The 18456-nt window shown below is 46.0% G+C and overlaps 1 protein-coding gene across 2 annotated transcripts in view; it reads right to left on the bottom strand.

Annotated features, from left to right (window-relative positions):
• The window catches only part of LOC110531229 (plexin-A2-like), a 435878-nt gene that overhangs the window by 161892 nt on the left and 255530 nt on the right, over nt 1-18456 (bottom strand). For both annotated transcript variants that reach the window (XM_036988562.1, XM_036988563.1), the window contains exon 5: nt 14994-15094. In XM_036988562.1, coding sequence (XP_036844457.1) covers nt 14994-15094 — 101 coding nt within the window. The remainder of the gene's footprint in view (nt 1-14993; nt 15095-18456) is intronic.

Below are 18456 nucleotides of genomic sequence, written 5' to 3'. Positions count from 1 at the left end.
GAGAGGAGAGGAGAGGGGGACGTGGAAGAGAGGAGAGGGGGATGGGGAGGAGAGGAGAGGGGGCGGGGAGGAGGAGAGGGGGTGGGGAGGAGAGGAGGATGGGGAGGAGAGGGGGGCGGGGAGGAGAGGGGGGCAGGGAGGAGTGGAGAGGGGGACGGAGAGGAGAGGGTTAATGACTGGTGTTATGGTACTTATATATCTAACAGCAGTAGTTCAGTGTATCAATCAACACTTTTCAGATTGCCTGACTCCTAGACCTTCTAATGATGGTAGCACGCAACACAATCTGGCAATGGGCCAGAAAAGGATGAATGCATATGTATACTGTAGCTAAGAAAGTAACACTAAAGCGAAAAACTCCCCAGAAGCGGGTGGGCGGAGCAAGCAGAGCAAGGCAGGTGGAAAGGACGGGACAGGCAGAACAGTGACTGTATGCCAGCAGAATAGTCCATATATCTCCAATATCTTTCCTGATAGCAATGTTGTGTATCCAGAAGTGGATGAATTGGTCTAATTTAGCATGTACATAGCCTCAACTCTTAGCTATCTCTTCCAATTAAAATGAGCTTTAAAAAAAGTGAATAATGATTTTGGTTTGTTTTATGTGACTACAGCGGCAGTGATAAAATGCAAAACCAGAGGCACGTTCTAATTGAGCGAGGCGTCATAGCAGACATCCTGCCCGCCCAGCTTCGGTTGGATCATTAGGATTCAAAACAATGACTTCTAAAATAAATCACAATCATGCCTCGCACGCTTGCCTTTGGTGAGTTTAGGCCATAAGTGTATGTTGTATAGTAAGCTGTTAGTAGCCTATGTGTCTCACCCTGGGAACTTGGTCCCTCTTCCCCTCAGAACTTAGCCTACTGTTATGACTTGGTGTACAGGGAGAAAACTGTAAGAACAGCCCATGTTCTAAAATTTGTCGTTGTCCATTTTAAAAGTGCTGAACAAATAGGCATAAAGGCTACGTCCATCTCAGCTCGCTCAAGTTTTAATCGAAATTACGGCTTGCCTCTTGTCTGCTCATCATTCCCCTATACCATAGTTTGTACAGCTCCATTGTTATATTGCTTATATAAGTAATTAGTATCTTATTCATAATTTCAGGTAATGTTAGAGTGATGCATTTCCTTGTTTTGATTACTTTGTGTATTATTAGGAAGGCATAAGGAAGGCATACTATGTAATGTCGGGTCTGTAACCACAACCTGGTCTCAGAGCATTTTGTATTATTCTGTTTATAAAATCCGAGACACTCCATTTATATGTTACGTTTTGTGTTGAATATATTCATTTGTGGATGTCCATCCCCCATTTCGTATGATATGTTACGCGTTACAATTATTTTTATATGTTACGAATTTACAAAATGTATGATATGTTACAAATTCTAGCTAGGTGACTAGGTGGCTAACATTAGCTAGCTGGCTAAGAGTTAGGTTAGTTTAGGGGAAAGGTTAGTTAACAAGTAATTGCAAAGTAGCTAAAAAGTAGTAAGTTGAAAAGTTACTAATTAGCTCAAATGCAAAAATGTAAAGTTGTCAGTGTTGAGATTTGAACTTGCAACCTTTGTATTGCTAGATGTTCGCATTATACACCCACCCATCCCTTAAGTAACCATACCAAACGTAACATATACTAATTTGAGTGTCCCGGCTTTACTATGTTACTATGTCTATTCTATGAGGCCTGGCTGGTTGCCATGTTTGCCAGTGACAGCCTCTTCAGTAATAGACCCATGTAATTCCAGTTTATATTGCGAAGGTTGTTTTTTTTTGCACAATGCTCTGTCGGTGTGTCGATATACAGTGGATGTAATAAAGTGGATTTTCCTTCCTATTTAGACCAAATAATAAAATACTTCTAATGGACAGGCAGGGAGGGAGGCAGGCAGTGAGGGTGCTGGTTTATGCATACCTCATGGAGCAGGTACAGTTAGACAGACCAACCTGAGAGGTCATTAAGCTGACAAAAAGCCCTGCATTGATTTTGCTGGGGGGGAGTTGTTGCCATGGTTTCAGGAGACAGCCATTATCTATGTGTAGTTAGAGGCTGACCTCTTGGCTATCTCATTAGCTGAAGTGCATGCTTCTGAATGTTGACTAAAGTACACACCCCCCTCTCTCCCTCCCTCCACTAACCTGTCACTCACAGTCTCTCCACCACTTTGTGTGGGATCACTCAGATTCCTAATGGGGTCCGTATGGAATGCACACATACTAAACCAGGACACTCCAACCCTGTTACTAGAGAACTACCGTCCTGTAGGTTTTCATTCCAACCCTGTTACTAGAGAACTACCGTCCTGTGGGTTTTCATTCCAACCCTGTTACTGGAGAACTACCGTCCTGTAGGTTTTCATTCCAACCCTGTTACTGGAGAACTACCGTCCTGTAGGTTTTCATTCCAACCCTGTTACTAGAGAACTACCGTCCTGTAGGTTTTCATTCCAACCCTGTTACTGGAGAACTACCGTCCTGTAGGTTTTCATTCCAACCCTGTTACTGGAGAACTACCGTCCTGTAGGTTTTCATTCCAACCCTGTTACTGGAGAACTACCGTCCTGTAGGTTTTCATTCCAACCCTGTTACTGGAGAACTACCGTCCTGTAGGTTTTCATTCCAACCCTGTTACTGGAGATCTACCGTCCTGTAGGTTTTCATTCCAACCCTGTTACTAGAGAACTACCGTCCTGTAGGTTTTCATTCCAACCCTGTTACTGGAGAACTACCGTCCTGTAGGTTTTCATTCCAACCCTGTTACTAGAGAACTACCGTCCTGTAGGTTTTCATTCCAACCCTGTTACTGGAGATCTACCGTCCTGTAGGTTTTCATTCCAACCCTGTTACTGGAGAACTACCATCCTGTAGGTTTTCATTCCAACCCTGTTACTGGAGAACTACCATCCTGTAGGTTTTCATTCCAACCCTAATCTAGTACACCTAATTCTAATAATAAACTGGTTGATAAACTGAATCAGTTACGACTGGGGTTGGAGCGAAAACCTAAAGGTGGGTAGCTCCCCAGGAACACGGTTGGAGAGCCCTGTACTAAACACACAGCCCCACACACACATGCATGCATGCACACAGAGACGCACACAGACACACACACTTATAGAGCCTTGTTCTAGCATCCCATCAGTGTGGTGAGGCATTGAATAGCTCTCCAGAGCAGCTGAAGGCAGTACAGGCAGCACGACAGCACTACGTGGCCAGGTCTGTAAGCTAAGCCCTGTCCAAGGTGATGAAGTAGAGCAGACCTCAGTCAGTCTTCTAGTCAGCTAGTCAGTCAGTCAGTCTGCTGGTCAGTCAGTCAGTCAGCTAGTCAGTCAGTCAGTCAGTCTGCTGGTCAGTCAGTCAGTCAGTCAGTCTTCTAGTCAGTCAGTCAGTCAGCTAGTCATTCAGTCAGTCAGTCAGCTAGTCAGTCTTCTAGTCAGTCAGTCAGTTAGCTAGTCAGTCAGTCTGCTGTTCAGTCAGTCAGTTAGTCTGCTAGGCAGTCAGTCCGTCATTCTGCTCGGCAGTCAGTCCGTCAGTCTGCTAGTCAGTCCGTCAGTCTGCTAGTCAGTCAGTCCGTCAGTCTGCTAGTCCGTCAGTCAGTATGTCTGCTAGTCAGTCAGTCCGTCAGTCTGCTAGTCCGTCAGTCAGTATGTCTGCTAGTCCGTCAGTCAGTATGTCTGCTAGTCAGTCAGTCAGTATGTCTGCTAGTCAGTCAGTCAGTCAGTCTGCTGGTCAGTAAGTCAGTCAGTCTTCTAGTCAGTCAGTCCGTCAGTCTGCTAGTCAGTCAGTCCGTCAGTCTGCTCGGCAGTCAGTCCGTCAGTCTGCTAGGCAGTCAGTCCATCAGTCTGCTAGGCAGTCAGTAGTCAGTCTGCTAGGCAGTCAGTAGTCAGTCTGCTAGGCAGTCAGTAGTCAGTCTGCTAGGCAGTCAGTCTGTCAGTCTGCTAGTCAGTCAGTCAGTATGTCTGCTAGTCCGTCAGTCAGTATGTCTGCTAGTCAGTCAGTCAGTCTGCTCGGCAGTCAGTCCGTCAGTCTGCTAGGCAGTCAGTCCGTCAGTCTGCTAGGCAGTCAGTCCGTCAGTCTGCTAGGCAGTCAGTCCGTCAGTCTGCTAGTCAGTCAGTCTGTCAGTCTGCTAGTCAGTCTGTCAGTCAGTCTGCTAGTCAGTCAGTCCGTCTGTCTGCTAGTTAGTCAGTCATTCAATCAGTCTGCTAGTCAGTCTGCTAGTCCGTCAGACAGTCTGTCAGTCAGTCTGCTAGTCAGTCAGACAGTCTGTCAGTCAGTCTGCTAGTCAGTCAGTCCGTCAGTCTGCTAGTTAGTCAGTCAGTCAGTCAGTCTGCTGATCAGTCAGTCAGTCAGTCAGCTAGTCAGTCTTCTAGTCAGTCAGTCTGCTGGTCAGTCAGTCTACTGGTCAGTCAAGTCAGTCTTCTAGTCAGTCAGTCCGTCAGTCTGCTAGTCAGTCAGTCCGTCAGTCTGCTAGGCAGTCAGTCCGTCAGTCTGCTAGGCAGTCAGTAGTCAGTCTGCTAGGCAGTCAGTCCGTCAGTCTGCTAGGCAGTCAGTAGTCAGTCTGCTAGGCAGTCAGTCCGTCAGTCTGCTAGTCCCTCAGTCAGTATGTCTGCTAGTCCGTCAGTCAGTATGTCTGCTAGTCAGTCAGTCAGTCTGCTAGTCAGTCAGTCAGTCAGTCTGCTCGGCAGTCAGTCCGTCAGTCTGCTCGGCAGTCAGTCCGTCAGTCTGCTAGGCAGTCAGTCCGTCAGTCTGCTAGGCAGTCAGTCCGTCAGTCTGCTAGGCAGTCAGTCCGTCAGTCTGCTAGGCAGTCAGTCCGTCAGTCTGCTAGTCAGTCAGTCCGTCAGTCAGTCTGCTAGTCAGTCATTCAGTCAGTCTGCTGGTCCGTCAGTCAGTCAGTCTGCAAGTCAGTCAGTCCGTCAGTCAGTCATTTAGTCAGTATGCTAGTCAATCAGTCTGCTAGTCAGTCTGTCAGTCAGTCTGCTAGTCAGTCAGTCAGTCTGCTAGTCTGCCAGTCAGTCTGTCTTCCAGTCTGTCAGTCAGTCAGTCAGGTCTGCTAGTCCGTCAGTCAGTCAGTCTGCTAGTCAGTCAGTCAGTCAGTCTGCTAGTCAGTCAGTCAGTCTGCTAGTCAGTCAGTCAGTCTGCTAGTCAGTCAGTCAGTCTGCTAGTCCGTCAGTCAGTCAGTCTGCTAGTCCGTCAGTCAGTCAGTCTGCTAGTCCGTCAGTCAGTCAGTCTGCTAGTCCGTCAGTCAGTCAGTCTGCTAGTCCGTCAGTCAGTCAGTCTGCTAGTCCGTCAGTCAGTCAGTCTGCTAGTCAGTCAGTCAGTCAGTCTGCTAGTCCGTCAGTCAGTCAGTCTGCTAGTCCGTCAGTCAGTCAGTCTGCTAGTCCGTCAGTCAGTCAGTCTGCTAGTCAGTCAGTCAGTCAGTCTGCTAGTCAATCAGTCTGCTAGTCAGTCTGTCAGTCAATCAGTCTGCTAGTCAGTCTGTCAGTCAGTCAGTCAGTCAGTCTGCTAGTCAGTCAGTCAGCTACTCTGTCAGTCAGTCACTGGTGTGAGCTCCATTGAGACACAGAGGTCTAAGGCACTAGTTCCTTATGGGGGGTAGTAATGGTGATGGTGGACTAACCTCTAGGTCCTCTACCACCGCCTCTCAGCCTCCCTCTGCTCTAGACAGGCAATTACGCTATCGTCTCTGCCGCGGCTGGTTCCCCGACACACACACATGCACGCACGTGCACATCTCTGTCGCTGTCTCTCTCTCTGGCCCTGACAGGAGAGGCAGGCAACAGGCGGAGATTTCCGCACCTCTCCTCCCACCTCTCCCCTCCTCCCTAACCTCCTCCCTGGGCCGAGTGGTGTGGCCGAAGTCTGGTTGATTGCAGCTCCTTCCCTCCAAGTACCATGTTTAAAGACACGGGAGTGGAGAGAGACATCTCTAAAATGGGCATGTCCTCTCACTCCTTCCGTTACTGTTATCGGACAGCGAACCACCATACCCTTGGAGGGGTGAAAGGAGTTTAGATTAACAATATCAGATGCAAGAGAAAGGAATGAAGGGATGGAGAGAAACAGGGAGAGAGGGAGGGAGGGATACTATATGTATAGTGAATATTTGATGGTGTTTAATATAACAACAGGTCCATCATCCAAAGATTAAGTAGGTCTACTGCATCATCTGTTATGTCACAGGATCGGCTGTCTCCTTTCCTCTGATACATCTAATGTACTGTCTGTATTGCCTCAGCTGCTTGGATGGACCGGGTGTCTGGGGACTCTGTGTATATGTACGTAGTGAGGCAGACTGCGCAAAGCTCCCAGTACGCACAGATAACATCATCACACTCTGCCATCTTGAATGATTACTGAGAACAACCCTGAGCTGTTGTGCTGTGCTGGGCTGCTGTGATCTGAGCTGTTGTGCTGTGCTGGGCTGCTGTGGGCTGAGCTGCTGTGGGCTGAGCTGCTGTGCTGTGCTGAGCTACATTTCCCTCCAGAACACCCAGATACTCAACAAGCTCTCACAGTCTCACTGCAGAATTAGATGTTTATCCACGTTTCTCTAAACTACAAATGTTGAAGTATTTTTGACACCCTGGGTTGCTCCTGCTGCTCCGTATTGTTCCATTTCGCCAAACGTCAAATTTAGAAGTTACGGGTTAAATTTAGGGACTCGTTCTGAATGGTTAAGGTAAGGGTTAAGGTTTGTGATAGGGTTAAAACAAAACATGTGATCGAACCCGCAACCTTCTGATCCAGAGTCATGGGATTACACCTATCCTCCATCCACGTCCACCACGCCCTAGCAAAACCCAAACCTATCCTCCATCCACGTCCACCACGCCCTAGCAAAACCCAAACCTATCCTCCATCCACGTCCACCACGCCCTAGCAAAACCCAAACCTATCCTCCATCCACGTCCACCACGCCCTAGCAAAACCCAAACCTATCCTCCATCCACGTCCACCACGCCCTAGCAAAACCCAAACCTATCCTCCATCCACGTCCACCACGCCCTAGCAAAACCCAAACCTATCCTCCATCCACGTCCACCACGCCCTAGCAAAACCCAAACCTATCCTCCATCTACGTCCACCACGCCCTAGCAAAACCCAAACCTATCCTCCATCCACGTCCACCACGCCCTAGCAAAACCCAAACCTATCCTCCATCCCCATCCACCACGCCCTAGCAAAACCCAAACCTATCCTCCATCCACGTCCACCACGCCCTAGCAACACCCAAACCTATCCTCCATCCACGTCGACCACGCCCTAGCAAAACCCAAACCTATCCTCCATTCAAAGTCAATCTTGAACAATCTCCTTGAGATATTAGTTCAAATTGAGTGTTTGAGACTCTTTGTTGCGTGCTGCTGCCTCCCTGATGTGTGTGAATATCCATTTAAATTGAGGCAGTGGGAGGGAAAGAGAGCCGTTCAAATTGTCAAAAATTCAAACAATAACAATCATATATAAACAAGACAATAAACAGACTCACACACATTTCAACAAACGTCACTGACATCCCAACTGCTCAGACCCACATGTCCCGTAACCATACATATCACGTATGTCTCACACACATGTTTAGTTATTCAGATTGACTCATGTTGCACTGAGGGTTGCATATCTGAGGCACAAAAAGGGCTTTTGTGATCTCTATGTCAGAGAGGAGCGATAGAGAGGAGAGGAAGAGGAGAGAAGAGAGAGAAATAAAGATTGTGAGCAATGGTAAGAGATGGAGGAAGAAAGAGTAAGGAAAGAGAGATGTAGGGAGGTGGAGGGAGGGAGAGAGAGAGAGAGATGTAGGGAGGTGGAGGGAGGGAGAGAGATAGAGAGATGGAGGGAGGTGGAGGGAGGGAGGGAGAGAGATGGAGGGAGGTGGAGGGAGGGAGAGAGAGAGATAGAGAGATGGAGGGAGGTGGAGGGAGGGAGGGAGAGAGATGGAGGGAGGTGGAGGGAGGGAGGGAGCGAGATAGAGAGATGGGGGAGGTGGAGGGAGGGAGGGAGAGAGATGGAGGGAGGTGGAGGGAGAGAGATAGAGAGGTAGAGGGAAGGAGGGAGATATGTCAGGCTCCTCTAACAGGCTCCTCTCAAGGGGTACCAAATGGGTTTATTAATAATTGGCTTATGAGTAATACAATAATTGGATCTCCTCCTCCCTCCCACTCCCTCCACCTTACTGCCCCTCCTCCATGTCTCTGGCTGTAAATTAAACGACAGGGATGGAGGGAGGGAGGAGGGAGACTGGGCATAAGATAAAGCTGACATGATCCCGGCCTGGTTTCCATATCAAACCCATCTCCATGGTAATAACAATGCGGTAGGTAAATATGCCATCATCATTAATAATAACGGTATTGTGTCTCTGTATGGCTCAGATAGATACATGGCTCTATTGATATGTTGGGCATGTTTGTTGATCGAAATCTCATTAGCAGTTCATTTGGGAGAGAGATTGATGCAGTGCCAGTACCCAGTTCTGACTGCGGAACACAATGTTAACCAGGCCATTAGACACACAGAGAGACACCCTCAATACAGCCATTATCATCACTGGCCTAATTGATGTTAGCATTGGAAACAAGTGGACATTTGATACTTTCTGTGCTTTACATCGTTCAGAAGCACTCGTTTGTGAGAGGCTACTGGAGTATATAGGACTACACTTAGGCTTACTGGAGTCCATAGGACTACACTTAGGCTTACTGGAGTCCATAGGACTACACTTAGGCCTAGTGGCCTACTGGAGTATATAGATTTACACTTAGGCTTAGTGGAGTCTATAGGACTACACTTAGGCCTACTGGAATATATGGGACTACACTTAGTCTTACTGGAGTCCATAGGACTACACGTAGGCTTACTGCAGTCAATAGGACTACACTTCGGCTTACTGGAGTCAATAGGACTACACTTCGGCTTACTGGGGTCTATAGGATTGCCATTCAAATCTCATGATGGGTCAGAGTGTATCTTACCGTGGAAGACAGTGGTCATGTGCTAATTAGCGGTGTTGCAAATTAGCGGTAATTCAAATCACATGATGGGTCAAAGTGTATCAGACCGTGGAAGACAGTGGCCATGTGCTAATTAGCGGTGTTGCAAATTAGCGGTAATGCAATATAGACTGTTTAATTAGCCCTATTGTAGATCAGACAAATCATTTGAAATAGCATTATTTATGAAACACTATTGGCCCAAATCTGTTCCTCTGAATTAAAGATTTGGGCCTCAACCCAAACCCCTGATGGAGGGCTTGGTGATGTAGTAAGACTGTGTGAGTGGCCTGCCAGGGTGCTGAAGTCATTGGACAGCATTTACGATTTCTACTGGCTATCAGCCCTGTCGCTGCCTAATATAAATATTACACTGAACAAAAATATAAACACAACATGCAACAATGTCAAAGATTTTACTGAGTTACAGTTCATATCAGGAAATCAGACAATTTAAAAGAATTCATTAGACCCTAATCTATGGATTTCACATGACTGAGAATACAGATATGCATCTGTTGGTCACAGAAACCTTAATGAAAAAGTAGGGGTGTGTATCAGAAAACCAGTCAGTATCTAGTCTGACCACCATTTGCCTCATGCAGCATGACACATCTCCTTCGCATAGAGTTGATCAGGCTGTTGAGTGTGGCCTGTGGAATGTTGTCCCACTCTTCTTCAATGGCTGTGCGTAGTTGCTGGATATTGGCGGGAACTGGAACACGCTGTCGTACACATAGATCCAGAGCATCCCAACATTCTCAGCTTTCAGGAATGATGTACAGATCCTTGCGACGTGGGGCTAAAACATGAATTGAGTGCGGCGGATGAATGACACGACAATGGGCTCAGGAACTTGTGATAGTATCTCTGTCCATTCATTCAAAAATGCAACTGTGTTCGTGTTCCGTAGCTTATACCTGCTCATACCATAACCGCCACCATGGGGCACTCTGTTCACAACGTTGACATCAGCAAACCGCTCGGTCACACGACGCCATACACGCGATCCCACAGGTGAAGAAGACGGATATGGAAGTCCTGGGCTGGCGTGGTTACACACGGTCTGCGGTTGTGACATACTGCCAAATTCTATAAAATGACGTTGGAGATGGCTTATGGTAGAGAAATGAACATTTCATTTCCTGGCAACAGCTCTGTTGGACCTTCCTGCAGTCAGCATGCCAATTGCATGCTCCCTCAAAACTTGAGATATCTGTGGCATTGTGTTGTGTAACAAAAATGTACATTTTAGAGTGGCATTTCATTGCCCCCAGCACAAGGTGCACCTCTGTAATGATCATGTTGTTTAATTAGCTTCTTGATATGGCACACCTGTCAGGTGGATGGATTATATTGGCAAAGGAGAAATGCTCACTAACAGGGATGTAAACAAATGTGTGATTTTTTTTGGGGAAATAAGCTTTTTGTGCGTGTGGAGAATTTCTGGGATCTTTTATTTCAGCTCATGAACCATAGGACCAACACTTTACATCTTGCGTCTATATTTGTATTAATTGTACATAATGTTGTGTTACTGTATGTTAATTTCACTATCCCCCCCCCCAAAAAAAAGTTATATTTTCACATACACCAGATATGTACAGTGAAATGTGTTGTTTTACAGGATCAGCCAGAGTAGTACAGCACCCTTGGAGTAAATACCTTGCCCAAAGGCACATCGACAGTTTTTCACCTTGTCGGCTCAGGCATTTGAACCAGTGACCTCTCAGGTTACTGGCCCATCGCGCTAACCACTAAGCTACCTGCCACCCAGTATTAGTATGTGGCCGTCCATCGGAAGTGACACGCTTTAATTCTGGGTGACCCCTCCTCACCCTACACATCTCCTCTCTGGATCAAACCCATACTATAATCCTGACAAATCTGATCAACAACCCCCCCTTGTAATGTGGTAAACATTGAGAAGGTAAAGTATCTTCAGAGTGAATAGGTAGGTAATCGTGCAGGGGTTGCAGAGAATAGTGACACTGCACTAGACTGTTTATTGCTCTGAGTGGTTAAGACTGTGGTCAGACCAGACCGCCAGTTAACCAACAGCTGTTGGTCCATTCAGGGCCTGTCAGAGCTGAAGAGCGCTTGAGATGATTATGTTCCTCTGAACTGCAATCAAAACACTGCTCACTTTCTGGACCTGAGAATATGACATCAAATGCTCTCTCTCGCTCTCATCCCCCCCCCCCATTCCTGAAGCTTTCAATGGGTCCATACTGACTGTAACAGCTGCTGGCAATTAAAGGATTGTGTGTGGAGTCTCGGGCCAGTGTGGAAGATAGAAGGGAGGACAGAAGAAAGAAAGAAGTGAAAGAAGATACTCCTCTCCTCTCCTGGCCAACCCTGCCTGTCTCTCTAGTCTGTCCTCATCACTAGAGCTGCCTAATGTGCTGCCATGTTCCTAATTACCCACCTTAACATGCAGAGCTTCAATGGTGGCAAAACATAGAGTATAAAGACTAGAGGAAAAAACAGTGTGTTTGGAAGAGAAGACAGAGAGAGAGAGAGAGAGAGAGAGAGAGAGATGGTTGGTCAAAGCGCTCAGTGGTTTATGTGTGGCAAGCCAACTAATTGAGTGTCTGGGAGAGCTGATTACAGAGAGGAAAGAGAGAGAGAGATAGAGAGCATCTTAATAAGAGCCAGTACATCTCTACCCTAGCTGAGCCGAGCTCCATGGTGGCACAGACAGACATACGCCTTCAGGGGAAAAGGAGCAAACATTGGAGAGAAGAAGGAGGGCTAATTTCAACATTGATTTGGGGAAGAAAGTGTCCATGGTGGCCAGGCAGTCACCGCTGTGGAGGATGAAGCCGTAGTACTCAGAGGCTGTTTAGTTGAAGGAGGTGGAGGGTGGATGATGCAGAAAGGGGGGAAACAGATGTATTCATCTACAGCAGGTTTCAACAAGAGCCTCCACCCTGAATCAACAGCCTCTTCTGGTCAACAGACCCTATAAGATGCATTAACAGACTAAACAATGACCTCTCTCACTGAGCACTGCATTACTAACTCAGCATTTCACTGTCTCTATATATTATTTAATTAAAAAAAAAAATTTAATCCATTATTTTACCAGGTAAGTTGACTGAGAACACATTCTCATTTGCAGCAACGACCTGTGGAATAGTTACAGGGGAGAGGAGGGGGATGAATGAGCCAATTGTAAACTGGGGATTATTAGGTGACCGTGATGGTTTTGATGGCCAGATTGGGAATTTAGCCAGGGCACCGGGGTTAACACCCATACTCTTACGATAAGTGCCATGGGATCTTTCATGACCTCAGAGAGTCAGGACTCCCGTTTAACGTCCCATCCGAAAGACAGCACCCTACACAGGGCAGTGTCCCCAATCACTGGCCTGGGGCATTGGGATATTTTTAGACCAGAGGAAAGAGTGCCTCCTACTGGCCCTCCAACACCACTTCCAGCAGATTCTGGTCTCCCAGCCAAGGACTGACCAGGACCAACCTGCTTAGCTTCAGAAGCAAGCCAGCAGTGGTATGTAGGGTAGTATGCTGCTGGCAAATGTCTAGTAGATAAAGCGGGGCTGACAGGGACTCGACACCCATATAGCGCTGGGTCAAAGACAGGCTAGGATTAGCTCCAGTGACAGCTTTACACAAGGCAGGGCAGAGTAGGACAGGGTGCAGGGCAGAGTAGGACAGGGTGCAGGGCAGAGTAGGACAGGGTGCAGGGTAGAGTAGGACAGGGAGCAGGGCAGAGTAGGGCAGGGAGCATGGCAGAGTAGGACAGGGTGCAGGGCAGAGGAGGACAGGAAGCAGGGCAGAGAGCAGGGCAGAGTAGGACAGTGAGCAGGGCAGAGTAGGGCAGGGTGCAGGGCAGAGTAGGACAGGGAGCAGGGCAGAGTAGGACAGGGAGCAGGGCAGAGTAGGGCAGGGAGCATGGCAGAGTAGGACAGGGTGCAGGGCAGAGGAGGGCAGGGAGCAGGGCAGAGTAGGACAGGGAGCAGGGCAGAGTAGGACAGGGAGCAGGGCAGAGTAGGGCAGGGAGCAGGGCAGAGTAGGGCAGAGAGCAGGGCAGAGTAGGGCAGGGAGCAGGGCAGAGTAGGGCAGGGAGCAGGGCAGCGAGCAGGACAGGGAGCAGGGTAGAGTAGGGCAGGGATCAGGGCAGCGAGCAGGACAGGGAGCATGGTAGAGTAGGGCAGGGATCAGGGCAGGGAGCAGGGCAGAGTAGGACAGGGAGCAGGGCAGAGTAGGACAGGGAGCAGGGCAGAGTAGGGCAGGGAGCAGGGCAGAGTAGGACAAGGAGCAGGGAAGAGTAGGACAGGGAGCAGGGCAGAGTAGGACAGGGTGCAGGGCAGAGTAGGGCAGGGAGCAGGGTAGAGTAGGGCAGGGTAGAGTAGGGCAGGGATCAGGGCAGCGAGCAGGGCAGGGCTCAGGGTAGAGTAGGGCAGGGATCAGGGCAGGGAGCAGGGTAGAATAGACTGGGCAGGAAGTGGGCCACCGTAGTGTTAGACAGCAGATGGTGATCTGACGTGATACCAGGACCTGACCTCTTCACCCCAGACGCAGTACACACACACACACACACACACACACACACACACCATAACACCACAAAAACAACTGCTTCTGAGTCCTGCCCAGCTGCCCTCTCAGTCACAATGCTAAAATCCACCATCTCCCTCCCAGCATCATCTCAGCATCATCAGGATAAACAATTACACAACACAGAGTTAGCAGGATTATCAGCAGTCCCCAGTCTATAGAGGAATGAGTGGGATTACAATCCGAGCCCACTGAACCCACTGAGGTTAATTCTAATGGCCTGCTAAATGATCTCAGTGAAGGCATGCTAACCCAAAATAATAGAGGGTGTTACTGTCGCCCCAGAACACCCTGCCTGCATCCCTGCAAGGAGGAGAGCAAATGCTGAATTACCTTGTCGCCAGGCAATTATTTATCCTGTCCCAGCATTGGAGTGATGTAAATGACTTTAAGTGCACTTTGCAGGGGCTGCCATTACGATAATGATGATTGCAGCCAGCGGCTCTGACACACACATTCAGCTATAGCTTCTTCTTCACAGTGTGGTCTGTGATTAGAAGGGCTATGCATCAAATACATGATAGAAAGGAGAGAGAGAGAGAACACCACTCCTCCGCTCAATTCATCTAACCACAGCCACTTCAACTCCATTTATTTGCTTTCATCATTAAGTCTGACATGTATCTGGAAAAATACCAACGCTGCTTTTCACTATCACTCAGTCTCTCCCTCTCTCCGACTTCCTCTCTCCATCTCCCTCTCTCCATCTCCCTCTGTCTCTCTCTCCTCTCTCTCTTTCTCTCGCTGTCTCTCTGTCTCTCTCTGTCTCTCTCTGTCTCTCTCTCTGAGTCTGTGTTGTCTTGAGTTATGAATGGTCTTGCAGTAACAGCAATCACCAGCAGATGCCACTCTTGGCTTCTATGGCTCAGAGCACGGTAGTGACGACTATAGGTTGGTGAAGCAGAGAGCTGTGACCTCAGAGCGCGGCAGTGACTCCTCTATAGGTGGCTGAAGCAGAGTTCACAGAGCTGTGACCTCAGTTGTATCACAGAAGACCAACTGCCACTCAACACCAGACACAGACAGACAGGAGACAGACACCTGGCTGTGAACCTGTTCTATAGCTGAAATGCATCAGTTACTTTAAAGCACCACATACACACAGGTTAGCCTCTGTAGCCTTTCATTCATTGTTTGTTTACATACTGTCATAAACCATCACATCAATTGCTTTGGGTTGTAGGCTAATGGCACTAACACGCTAGAGCAAATGATGACGAGGTTCTAAGCACCTCTGATCATAATGTGTGTTAGAATGTTTCGCTAACTGTGTCACTGAGAGCAGAGGTTACTGAGGGTCACAGTGGGCTTTGAGTCAGCCAATGAACAGCCAGGTAGATGTGTACACTGAGCAGTGGACATAGAGATGAGGGTTCAGAGGTGAAAGTGTGGTGGTTGTGTAGTGAATACTCACATGTTGTGTAGGACACACCAGCCACAGTGGGGGTCACCGGAGCTCAGGCACTCTCCACACGTCCCGTACTGATCACATGACTCTATAGGGACCTGTGTCACCTGAAAGAAACACAGGCCCACACAGCAGGGTTACCATACAGTTACTATTTTAAAACCTTTCACTGCAGTGGGCTAAATCAGGCTCACATAGTGTTTCTTTGTAGTCTTAAACAAATCTACTCTGGAACAAAAGTATCCACCTCACACACACAGTTATGGGTTTAAAAGAAAGAAGACACCTGTACCATGTCAGATATTTGTATTCACCGACTACTTTTTTTATTCACTGGACACTGTGGACCCATAAAAACATGCGCTACATGAAACATTCTAACCTTGTAACTGAAAAGACAAACTGAACACATCCCTTTCACCGCTTCACGTTGAAGAATGCATTCTGTATTATTTTTTAGGGAATGTGCCGGGTTGAAGAATGCATTCTGTATTATTTTTTAGGGAATGTGTCGGGTTGAAGAATGCATTCTGTATTATTTTTTAAGGAATGTGTCGGGTTGAAGAATGCATTCTGTATTATTTTTTGGGGAATGTGTCGGGTTGAAGAATGCATTCTGTATTATTTTTTAGGGAATGTGTCGGGTTGAAGAATGCATTCTGTATTATTTTTTGGGGAATGTGTCGGGTTGAAGAATGCATTCTGTATTATTTTTTAGGGAATGTGTCGGGTGGAAGAATGCATTCTGTATTATTTTTTAGGGAATGTGTCGGGTTGAAGAATGCGTTCTGTATTATTTTTTAAGGAATATGTCGTGTTGAAGAATGCATTCTGTATTATTTTTTAGGGAATGTGTCGGGTTGAAGAATGCATTCTGTATTATTTTTTAGGGAATGTGTCGGGTTGAAGAATGCATTCTGTATTATTTTTTAGGGATGGTGTCGGGTTACAAAGCTTTTGGTAATTTATCAAAGTTACCGGAATCTTCAGTAATATTAATTTATTTTATTTTTTTTATTTTAGTTTCTAGTTGATAGACCACATGGTTCAAGAGAAAATAGCTAAATATATAAAGGATATTTCATGCTGAAACCCTCATATTAAACACCAATGGTATTAATTAAGTTGATGGTTTATACAGTATTTAGGATAATATTTGACAGCTTTTTCATCCTTTTTTTATTTTTAAATAATCTTATTCAATTATTTTACATGTGATAAGGCCACACAGAGGGCCAGATTATTATAGACACCTGTGATAATTGGAAGTACTCAAAAGGGCCATGAGATGTCTTGTGATGAATTACATAAAATCCCTGAAAGATTTTCCCATAAAAATGATTGTAGTTTCGAACGTTTCCAGTAATATACCCTTCCTTTACAACCCTAAGAATGTGTATGAATGTGTATGTCTAGTAGTAAATTGGTTCCATATTAGACACATTTTAAGTCATGAGTTGTATTGATTTCGTCTTGTTCTGATTAAGACATGCAGCAATAGGAGGCTAGGAGGCCAGGCAGCTAGGCTTATTGTCTGTTCCAACATCTCGTTTCTGTAAAGAAAACACACTAAAACACACTCTGTAAAGAAAGCACACTCTAAAACACAATATGTCTGTAAAGAAAGCACACTCTAAAACACAATATGTCTGTGAAGAAAGCACACTCTAAAACACAATCTGTCTGTAAAGAAAGCACACTCTAAAACACAATCTGTCTGTAAAGAAAGCACACTCTAAAACACAATATGTCTGTGAAGAAAACACACTCTAAAACACAATATGTCTGTGAAGAAAACACACTCTAAAACACAATATGTCTGTGAAGAAAACACACTCTAAAACACAATATGTCTGTAAAGAAAGCACACTAAAACACAATATGTCTGTGAAGAAAGCACACTCTAAAACACAATATGTCTGTGAAGAAAGCACACTCTAAAACACAATATGTCTGTGAAGAAAGCACACTAAAACACAATATGTCTGTGAAGAAAGCACACTCTAAAACACAATATGTCTGTGAAGAAAGCACACTCTAAAACACAATATGTCTGTGAAGAAAGCACACTAAAACACAATATGTCTGTGAAGAAAGCACACTCTAAAACACAATATGTCTGTGAAGAAAGCACACTCTAAAACACAATATGTCTGTAAAGAAAGCACACTAAAACACAATATGTCTGTGAAGAAAGCACACTCTAAAACACAATATGTCTGTGAAGAAAGCACACTAAAACACAATCTGTCTGTGAAGAAAACACACTCTAAAACACAATATGTCTGTGAAGAAAGCACACTAAAACACAATATGTCTGTGAAGAAAGCACACTCTAAAACACAATATGTCTGTGAAGAAAACACACTCTAAAACACAATATGTCTGTGAAGAAAGCACACTAAAACACAATATGTCTGTGAAGAAAGCACACTCTAAAACACAATATGTCTGTGAAGAAAACACACTCTAAAACACAATATGTCTGTGAAGAAAGCACACTCTAAAACACAATATGTCTGTGAAGAAAGCACACTCTAAAACACAATATGTCTGTTAAGAAAACACACTCTAAAATACAATCTGTCTGTAAAGAAAACACACACTCAGACACACAGATATGTGTGTGAAAGGCATGACATACACACAGACTTACAGACAGATATACCAAGAGATTCCCTCTCAAAATGCCTATTCTATTGGCATACTCAGTGATTTCGTTCTAGCATCCCTGGATGCTGCATTTTTTTTCAATGTATCCTGAAAAACAGGCTGCAATATTCAAAACATGTTTCACACAATTGTGTACTCTAAACTCTCCCGAGTGACGCAGTGTCTAAGGCACTGCATCTCATTGCAAGTAGGCATCACTTCAGTCCCCGGTTCAAATCCAGGCTGAATCACATCTGGCTGTGATCAGGAGTCCCATAGGGTGGTGCAAAATTGTCCCAGTGTCTTCTGTGTTTGGCTGGGGAAGGCCGTCATTGTAAACTGACTTGCCTAGTTAAATAAAAACACACTCACACAAGGGCTCAAACTGTCACGCTCGTCGTAGTAATCATACTTGGACCAAGGCGCAGCGTACGTAGAGTTCCACATGTTTATTAATTGAAACTCCAAAACTATTGCTGATGGTGACCCTGAACAATCAAAATAATAGACAGTATATTGTAAGCTCCATTCAGCAGGTGTCGCCAGATGAGAATTGTCTCCGGTAGCTTACTTTTATTCCAGTAAAACACCACATTTTCAAGAGTGCATCGATAACTGATATTGCCTGTGATTGTTCGGCATGCAAAATTACTTGTAGACCAATAACTGTCAACACCGTTATATGCTGTTCAACACTGAAGAAGAGCTTGCATCAGTTATCACAAAAAATGAGAGGTATTTTTGGAAATAAATAAAAAGATATCAGTGATTCGTAACGTTTGATTTTCTGACCAACGCATGCTACATTTGGATGGGT

This window comes from Oncorhynchus mykiss, chromosome 9 (genome assembly GCF_013265735.2).
Source record: "Oncorhynchus mykiss isolate Arlee chromosome 9, USDA_OmykA_1.1, whole genome shotgun sequence".
Taxonomy (NCBI): Eukaryota; Metazoa; Chordata; class Actinopteri; order Salmoniformes; family Salmonidae; genus Oncorhynchus; species Oncorhynchus mykiss.
This window is presented reverse-complemented; position numbering and strand designations above follow the sequence as displayed.